This window comes from Anomaloglossus baeobatrachus, chromosome 2 (assembly GCF_048569485.1).
Source record: "Anomaloglossus baeobatrachus isolate aAnoBae1 chromosome 2, aAnoBae1.hap1, whole genome shotgun sequence".
Lineage (NCBI taxonomy): Eukaryota > Metazoa > Chordata > Amphibia > Anura > Aromobatidae > Anomaloglossus > Anomaloglossus baeobatrachus.
Genome location: NC_134354.1, coordinates 2248200 through 2258048, shown reverse-complemented (window position 1 = coordinate 2258048; position 9849 = coordinate 2248200). Strand labels below are relative to the sequence as shown.

Below are 9849 nucleotides of genomic sequence, written 5' to 3'. Positions count from 1 at the left end.
GGGGTAGGTGTTATCCTTATGGCGGCGCGCTGTTACATCGACCTTCAAGATGCGTACTATCACGTACCCATCCACTGATCATACAGAACATTTCTAAGGTTCACGGTCTTTCAAGACAACCATATCTTACACTTCCAATACGATGTCCTCCCCTTGGGCATATCCTCAGCTCCCAGAGTATTCATCAAAATCATGGCAGAGCCCATAGCTCCCTTGAGGAAGTTAAACATCTGCATCGTCCAATATTTAGACAACCTCCTGATCATGCACCATCTCCACCAATATTAGAAGACCATGTCAGGACGACCCTTCGGGTCCTAGATTCTCTGAGATGGATAAATCTCCAAAAATGGAACCTACACCCCTCCATAACAAAAAGATTCTTCGGGGTCCTCTTAGACTCTGGAAGACAAACATCATTCTTACCAGAGGACAGACAATAGGAAGTAAGAACCAAAGTGGCAGCGTTCCGGGACCTGAGAACTTCCCTCAGAACGGCAATGTCTGTACTCGGCCTGATGACATCCTGCATCCTATCAGCAGCGTGGGAACAATCCCACACAGGAGTCCTGCAAACCCACATCCTGTCCTCATGGAACGGGTTCCTGAGGACACTGAACAGGAGAATTTCACTACTCAGCCACGTGAAAGCCTCTCTCGCCTAGTGGTTAATAGTGAAACATCTGAAGAAGGGAGTGTTTAGGAACCAAATTCCTCTGGTCACAGTAACAACGGATGCCAGCAAGAGGTGTTGGGGAGCAGTGGCCCAGACGTCCTTCCAAGGGACTTGGACACAACAAACCAGCATCAGGTCCTCCAATTTCAGAAAGCTGAAGGCTGTGGAGGAGGCTCTAAAGCTGGTGTCACACATAACGACGACGACAACGACGTCGCTGCAACGTCACCATATTCTGTGACGTAGCAGCGACCATAGATGATCGTTAGTAAGCTGTCAAACATGGTATAAAAAGCAGCGACGGAGCAGCGATCAAGCGACGTCGACGGTCGTTGTGTGGTTTCAGACGTAGCGTAGCGTCGCTGCTGCGGTGTCAAACACAAGGATTATCAGCTTATCAGCATGGCGCAGCGGGATAGCAGCGATCAAAAAATGACCTGGAGCATTCAGGAGCGAGCAGCGATTTCGCAGCAGGGGTCTGATCGTTGTTATGTGTCACACACAGCGACGTCGCTGTTGAGGTCGCTGCTACGTTACAGAATATGGTGACGTTGCAGCGACGTCGTTGTCGTCGTCGTTATGTGTGACACCAGCTTAAGCGTCTCCCTAATCCAGGGCAAACATGTGAGGATCTATTCAGACGACAGTAGCTCACCTGTGTCAAGGAGGTACAAGATACGAGACCTTAAAGATGGCGTCAGCCAGAATATTTTCCTGAGCAGAACTACATCTCTCCCTGTCAGCCTTCCATCTCAAGGGGTCGGCCAATGTACAGGCGGACTTTCTAAGTCGGACGGACGTACATCCAGGCAACTGGAGCCTAAATGAGATCTTCCAGGACAAAGTCATTCAGTGGGGTCTTCCAGAGGTGGACCTTTTAGCAAACTAATACAATGCAAAGGTAAACCAATATTTTTCCCTGAACCCCAAAGACCAGTGCTTGGTAGTGGATGCCTTTGCTCAACCCTGGGCCTTCAGTCTCGCCTAAGCGTCCCACCAATTCCGCTGTTAGCCAAAACTCCACAGAAAATCAGAGTGGATAAAGTTACTACCATTATGGTAGCTCCGCTGTGGCCCAAGAGAAGTTGGTATGGCGCTCTGACAAGTTAATCCAGGAGGGTCCCCTGATGTTACCGCAGATCAGCAACCTTCCACATGAGGGGCCGATTCATCATCCCAACATACAGAAACGGAATCTGGCTGCTGAAGCCATGATCCTGAGAAATAGAGGACTTTCGGATAATGTAATTAAAACGCTTCAGAAAAACAAAGCCACTTACTAATGCCAAATACAGCAAGATTTGGAGAGTCTTCACAACTTGGGGTAGGTCCAACCCTCCGGACCCTTTCCACCCAAACATGGCCCAGATTCTGGATTTCCTTTAGAGTGGACTAGAGAAGGGCCTGAAACCTAATACCCTTAAGGTTCAGATCTCTGCACTTGGATCATTCTTTGATCTAGATCTTGTGGGTCATCATTGGATCAAAAGTTTCATGGCAGCAGCTACCAGGCTTCAACCCAGGCGATCCATCCTGGTTCCCCATAGGATCTAAATATTGTCCTCAAAGGGTAGACATTGCCTCTATTTGAACCCATCACTTCTACAAGCCTGGAGAAACTGGCGTGGAAGACGGCCTATCTAGTGGCAATTACTACAGCCAGAAGAGTAGGCGAAATCCAAACTATCAGGGATCCATACCTGAAGATCCTGGATGACAGGATTATTCTTCACCTAGACCCAGCATGTCTGCCTAAGGTAGTCTCGGACTTCCATATGTCGCAGGATATCATTTTACCTTTGTTCTGGCAGAATCCATCAAATGCAAAGGAAGCCGAGTTTCATTCCCCGGATGTATGCAGGACTGTTCTACAGTACCTTCAACACACAAGGTCCTTTAGGAAGGAGCAAAATCTCTGCACTTATTCGGTCAGAACAAGTGCAAAAAGACTTCAAAAAGTACCATCGCCACCTGCATCAGGAGGGCTATCTGAGCCACGTATCAACCAAGATCTGCTACCGCCTAAGAATCTAAAAGCCCACTCAATCCGATCAGTATTGGTCTCCTGGGCCGAAATGGCTAACGCACCCATCGAGCAGATCTGCAGAGCTGCCACCTGCTCCTCTGTCCACACGTTTATAAGAATTATAGATTGGATCTGAGCTCTAACAAAGACTTAAGCGGCCTTTACACGCTATGATATCGTTAATGTTTTATCGTCGGGGTCACGTTGTTAGTGACGCACATCCGGTGTCATTAACGATATCGCAGCGTGTGACACTGACCAGCGTCCTAAGGCTATGTGCGCACGTGTGCGCTCTGCACTGCACCTAAAAGGTGCACTTCAGAGCGCAGCTGAAAAGCTGCGTTCTGAAGCGCATGGTGCCGGCAGATTCGTGCGCTCTGCATGCTGCCTCTCCCTATAGACAGAATGCAAACCGCACGAAAAAAGTGACATGTCACTTCTTAGAACGCAGCGATTCGGGCAGCAGCCGAAGCGCTGCGTTCTAATATGCCACGTGCGCACGGCTCCTGCACAATCTCCATAGACTGTGCAGGGGACGCAGGACGCAGCGTAACTGCATGTAATACGCACACGTGCGCACATAGCCTTAAGCGACCTCAAAAATGGTGAAAATCGTTCACCATGGAGAGGTGGTCCCAAACTCAAAAATCGGTAAGGGTTGTTTATGTGACACCGCAGGAGCGAGGAACGTCTCCTTACCTGCCGCCGGCCACAATGCGGAAGGAAGAGGTGGGCGGGATGTTACGTAATGCTCATCTCCGCCCCTCCGCTTTGATTGGCTGTCCGCTTAGTGACGTTGCGGTGACGTCGCTGTGATGCCGAACGCTCCTCCCCCTTGAAGGAGGGATTGTTCGGCAGTCACAGCGCCGACGCCGACCAGGTAAGTGCATGTGACGCTGCCATAGCGATAATGTTCGCTGCGGCAGCGATCATAGACAATCGCATGCGCGACGGGGGCGGGTACTTACACGCTCGATATCGCTAGAAATTGCTATCCATATCGCTACCGTGTAAAGCCCCCTTTAGTGGTCGGTCAGAAAGTCCTCCAAGCTATTGTCCCCCCGCGAGGATTTTGTTGGTATTCCTCCTGTGGTGCTGTGGTGGAGGGTGATTGGAGAAAATAGATTTATTCTTACCGTTAGTTCGGTTTCTAAGAACCCTCCCCGGCAGCACAGATAGTCCCTCGCTGCTTTACATCAGTATAATTTATCCTAATTCCTAAATAAAACACAATTGAGCGTTCATACGGGTGCGGTACTTGGAAAAGACACTGGAGATGAGGGGCGATGAGTGGCAGGAGGGGTTTTTAACCTGTCTGTTTCCTGTCGTGGAGGTTCTTAGACACTGAATTAACAGTAAGAATAATTCTTAATTTTTTTTTTTTTTTTTAAAAAGTCGCACGCGGTTCCTTATATTTTCATACACAGCCCAGATAAGTGCAGGGTGGGGGCTGCAGCCTGTAGCTGGGGGCTTTATCTGTGCTAATATCAGAATACAGGGGGACCCTACATCAATTTTAATTTATTTTTACACCACGATAGAGACACAGATTGTCTGATTCCAAGCAGTCACGCCACCACACAGACTGGGGGCGGGGTCTGACTGCAACCAATCACAAAAGCTGGGACTGTGAGGGGGAAGCAGTACATATACATGAGGGATAATGAGCGGCCCCAGATGTAGAGTGAGCGGCCCCGGAAGTAGTGTTTCACCCACGCCGGGGACTCGGTAACTATAGCGCTCTAATCCCCTTAGCCCTTTATACCACTATTTTCAAGCGCCGGATTCTGGTCCCTATAGACTAATATGGGGACCAGCGTCCGGCCAGGGATCAGGGATCAATTCCAGTCCCAAACAGGGTTCTGTATTTTGTTTTGGGGTTTTTAAATCCGCTTGGACCCCCAAATCCTGGGTATCGATGGTTGCGCCCATCTCTAGAAACTACACAAAATCCCTGTAAGGTCAGTGAGCGGCCTGTCTGGCCCTCGATCCAATAAGACACTTGCAGCCAACACCGAGGGGAGAACGCCGAGAAGTCACAAAATCATCCGATCAGACGCCGACACCGAGGGGAGAACGCCGAGAAGTCACAAAATCATCCGATCAGACACCGACGAGAGAACGCCGAGAAGTCACAAAATCATCCGATCAGACGCCGACACCAAGGGGAGAACGCCGAGAAGTCACAAAATCATCCGATCAGACGCCGACACCGAGGGGAGAACGCCGAGAAGTCACAAAATCATCCGATCACACGCCGACACCGAGGGGAGAACGCCGAGAAGTCACAAAATCATCCGATCACACGCCGACACCGAGGGGAGAACGCCGAGAAGTCACAAAATCATCCGATCACACGCCGACACCGAGGGGAGAACGCCGAGAAGTCACAAAATCATCCGATCACACGCCGACACCGAGGGGAGAACGCCGAGAAGTCACAAAATCATCCGATCACACGCCGACACCGAGGGGAGAACGCCGAGAAGTCACAAAATCATCCGATCACACGCCGACACCGAGGGGAGAACGCCGAGAAGTCACAAAATCATCCGATCACACGCCGACACCGAGGGGAGAACGCCGAGAAGTCACAAAATCATCCGATCAGACGCCGACACCGAGGGGAGAACGCCGAGAAGTCACAAAATCATCCGATCAGACGCCGACACCGAGGGGAGAACGCCGAGAAGTCACAAAATCATCCGATCAGACGCAGACACCGAGGGGAGAACGCCGAGAAGTCACAAAATCATCCAATCAGACACCGACGAGAGAACGCCGAGAAGTCACAAAATCATCAGATCAGACACCGACGGGAGAACGCCGAGAAGTCACAAAATCATCCGATCACACGCCGACACCGAGGGGAGGACGCCGAGAAGTCACAAAATCATCCGATCAGACGCCGACACTGAGGGGAGAACGCCGAGAAGTCACAAAATCATCCGATCAGACGCCGACACCGAGGGGAGAACGCCGAGAAGTCACAAAATCATCCGATCAGACGCCGACACCGAGGGGAGAACGCCGAGAAGTCACAAAATCATCCGATCAGACGCCGACACCGAGGGGAGAACGCCGAGAAGTCACAAAATCATCCGATCAGACGCCGACACCGAGGGGAGAACGCCGAGAAGTCACAAAATCATCCGATCAGACGCCGACACCGAGGGGAGAACGCCGAGAAGTCACAAAATCATCCGATCAGACGCCGACACCGAGGGGAGAACGCCGAGAAGTCACAAAATCATCCGATCAGACGCCGACACCGAGGGGAGAACGCCGAGAAGTCACAAAATCATCCGATCAGACGCAGACACCGAGGGGAGAACGCCGAGAAGTCACAAAATCATCCAATCAGACGCCGACACCGAGGGGAGAACGCCGAGAAGTCACAAAATCATCCGATCAGACGCCGACACCGAGGGGAGAACGCCGAGAAGACACAAAATCATCCGATCAGACACCGAGGGGAGAACGCCGAGAAGTCACAAAATCATCCGATCAGACACCGACGAGAGAACGCCGAGAAGTCACAAAATCATCCGATCAGACACCGACACCGAGGGGAGAACGCCGAGAAGTCACAAAATCATCCGATCAGACGCCGACACCGAGGGGAGAACGCCGAGAAGTCACAAAATCATCCGATCAGACGCCGACACCGAGGGGAGAACGCCGAGAAGTCACAAAATCATCCGATCAGACGCAGACACCGAGGGGAGAACGCCGAGAAGTCACAAAATCATCCAATCAGACGCCGACACCGAGGGGAGAACGCCGAGAAGTCACAAAATCATCCGATCAGACGCCGACACCGAGGGGAGAACGCCGAGAAGACACAAAATCATCCGATCAGACACCGAGGGGAGAACGCCGAGAAGTCACAAAATCATCCGATCAGACACCGACGAGAGAACGCCGAGAAGTCACAAAATCATCCGATCACACGCCGACACCGAGGGGAGAACGCCGAGAAGTCACAAAATCATCCGATCAGACACCGACGAGAGAACGCCGAGAAGTCACAAAATCATCCGATCAGACGCCGACACCGAGGGGAGAACGCCGAGAAGTCACAAAATCATCCGATCAGACACCGAGGGGAGAACGCCGAGAAGTCACAAAATCATCCGATCACACGCCGACACCGAGGGGAGAACGCCGAGAAGTCACAAAATCATCCGATCAGACGCCGACACCGAGGGGAGAACGCCGAGAAGTCACAAAATCATCCGATCAGACACCGACACCGAGGGGAGAACGCCGAGAAGTCACAAAATCATCCGATCAGACACCGACGAGAGAACGCCGAGAAGTCACAAAATCATCCGATCAGACGCCGACACCGAGGGGAGAACGCCGAGAAGTCACAAAATCATCCGATCAGACGCCGACACCGAGGGGAGAACGCCGAGAAGACACAAAATCATCCGATCAGACACCGAGGGGAGAACGCCGAGAAGTCACAAAATCATCCGATCAGACGCCGACACCGAGGGGAGAACGCCGAGAAGTCACAAAATCATCCGATCAGACACCGACGAGAGAACGCCGAGAAGTCACAAAATCATCCCGAAGACTCACCAGATACAAACTATCAGAAAAAGCAAAAAAAATAAAAAGAATCTGTGCATAGAGCAACACAAGGACAAAACCCCCATCCTCCTCCTCTATCCTCCGCCCCAAGAACCCCCATCCTCCTCCTCTATCCTCCGCCCCTAGAACCCCCATCCTCCTCCTCTATCCTCCGCCCCAAGAACCCCCATCCTCCTCCTCTATCCTCCGCCCCAAGAACCCCCATCCTCCTCCTCTATCCTCCGCCCCAAGAACCCCCATCCTCCTCCTCTATCCTCCGCCCCAAGAACCCCCATCCTCCTCCTCTATCCTCCGCCCCAAGAACCCCCATCCTCCTCCTCTATCCTCCGCCCCAAGAACCCCCATCTTCTATCCTCCGCCCCTAGAACCCCCATCCTCCTCTATCCTCCGCCCCTAGAACCCCCATCCTCCTCCTCTATCCTCCGCCCCAAGAACCCCCATCTTCTATCCTCCGCCCCTAGAACCCCCATCCTCCGCCCCTAGAACCCCCATCCTCCTCCTCACCTATAACCCCCATCCTCCTCCTCCTCCATCCTCCGCACCTATAACCCCCATCCTCCTCCTCCTCCTCCATCCTCCGCACCTATAACCCCCATCCTCCTCCTCCTCCTCCATCCTCCGCACCTATAACCCCCATCCTCCTCCTCCATCCTCCGCACCTATAACCCCCATCCTCCTCCTCTATCCTCCGCACCTATAACCCCCATCCTCCTCCTCCATCCTCCGCACCTATAACCCCCATCCTCCTCCTCTATCCTCCGCACCTATAACCCCCATCCTCCTCCTCTATCCTCCGCACCTATAACCCCCATCCTCCTCCTCTATCCTCCGCACCTATAACCCCCATCCTCCTCCTCTATCCTCCGCACCTATAACCCCCATCCTCCTCCTCTATCCTCCGCACCTATAACCCCCATCCTCCTCCTCTATCCTCCGCACCTATAACCCCCATCCTCCTCCTCTATCCTCCGCACCTATAACCCCCATCCTCCTCCTCTATCCTCCGCACCTATAACCCCCATCCTCCTCCTCTATCCTCCGCACCTATAACCCCCATCCTCCTCCTCTATCCTCCGCACCTATAACCCCCATCCTCCTCCTCTATCCTCCGCACCTATAACCCCCATCCTCCTCCTCTATCCTCCGCACCTATAACCCCCATCCTCCTCCTCTATCCTCCGCACCTATAACCCCCATCCTCCTCCTCTATCCTCCGCACCTATAACCCCCATCCTCCTCCTCTATCCTCCGCACCTATAACCCCCATCCTCCTCCTCTATCCTCCGCACCTATAACCCCCATCCTCCTCCTCTATCCTCCGCACCTATAACCCCCATCCTCCTCCTCTATCCTCCGCACCTATAACCCCCATCCTCCTCCTCTATCCTCCGCACCTATAACCCCCATCCTCCTCCTCTATCCTCCGCACCTATAACCCCCATCCTCCTCCTCTATCCTCCGCACCTATAACCCCCATCCTCCTCCTCTATCCTCCGCACCTATAACCCCCATCCTCCTCCTCTATCCTCCGCACCTATAACCCCCATCCTCCTCCTCTATCCTCCGCACCTATAACCCCCATCCTCCTCCTCTATCCTCCGCACCTATAACCCCCATCCTCCTCCTCTATCCTCCGCACCTATAACCCCCATCCTCCTCCTCTATCCTCCGCACCTATAACCCCCATCCTCCTCCTCTATCCTCCGCACCTATAACCCCCATCCTCCTCCTCTATCCTCCGCACCTATAACCCCCATCCTCCTCCTCTATCCTCCGCACCTATAACCCCCATCCTCCTCTATCCTCCGCACCTATAACCCCCATCCTCCTCCTCTATCCTCCGCACCTATAACCCCCATCCTCCTCCTCTTCTTCTTCTTCCTCCGGTTTTTACCTTGTAATTATACTTCATGCTCCCGGTTCTGTTCTCACATGGAACCCACGTGTCCGCAGTCACTTCCGTTTTCTGTCGTCACTTCCTCCCTGAACTCCACAAATATGGCAGCGCGTCACAAGAAAGACCACGTGACAATTGGGCGGAGCTGGTACATTGCTGGGTCCACGAGGTCACGTGATTGTAAGGGAAGGGGCGGAGCTGTAACGTCCTCGTAGTCTGAAGCGCCGCAGAGAAGCAGATAACACGTGACACGTGAAGAACAGAGCGGGAAGGCGGAGAGGAGACGAGGCCTGGCGCTGAGGGGAGCAACACCCAGAAATAGGGGGCGACCGCTTCCCCAAGTGCCCCAGAGAACAGCCGAAAATACACAGCCCGGAACCAGCCCCCAAAATAGCCCCCTAAAAATAGCCCCGGGAACCAGCCCCTGAATATCCCCAAAACCAGCCCCCTGAATATCCCCAGAACCAGCCCCCTGAATATCCCCAGAACCAGCCCCCTGAATATCCCCAAAACCAGCCCCCTGAATATCCCCAGAACCAACCCCCAGAATATCCCCAGAACCAGCCCCCTGAATATCCCCAAAACCAGCCCCCTGAATATCCCCAGAACCAACCCCCTACATAGCCCCAGAACCAGCCCCCTGAATAT

The 9849-nt window shown here is 53.0% G+C and overlaps 1 protein-coding gene across 1 annotated transcript in view; it reads right to left on the bottom strand.

Annotated features, from left to right (window-relative positions):
- The window catches only part of PWP2 (PWP2 small subunit processome component), a 28101-nt gene extending 18813 nt beyond the window's left edge, over positions 1-9288 (bottom strand). The window contains exon 1 of the mRNA XM_075334825.1: positions 9199-9288. Coding sequence (XP_075190940.1) covers positions 9199-9216 — 18 coding nt within the window. The 5' untranslated portion in view covers positions 9217-9288. The remainder of the gene's footprint in view (positions 1-9198) is intronic.
- Positions 9289-9849: the final 561 nt, after the last annotated feature.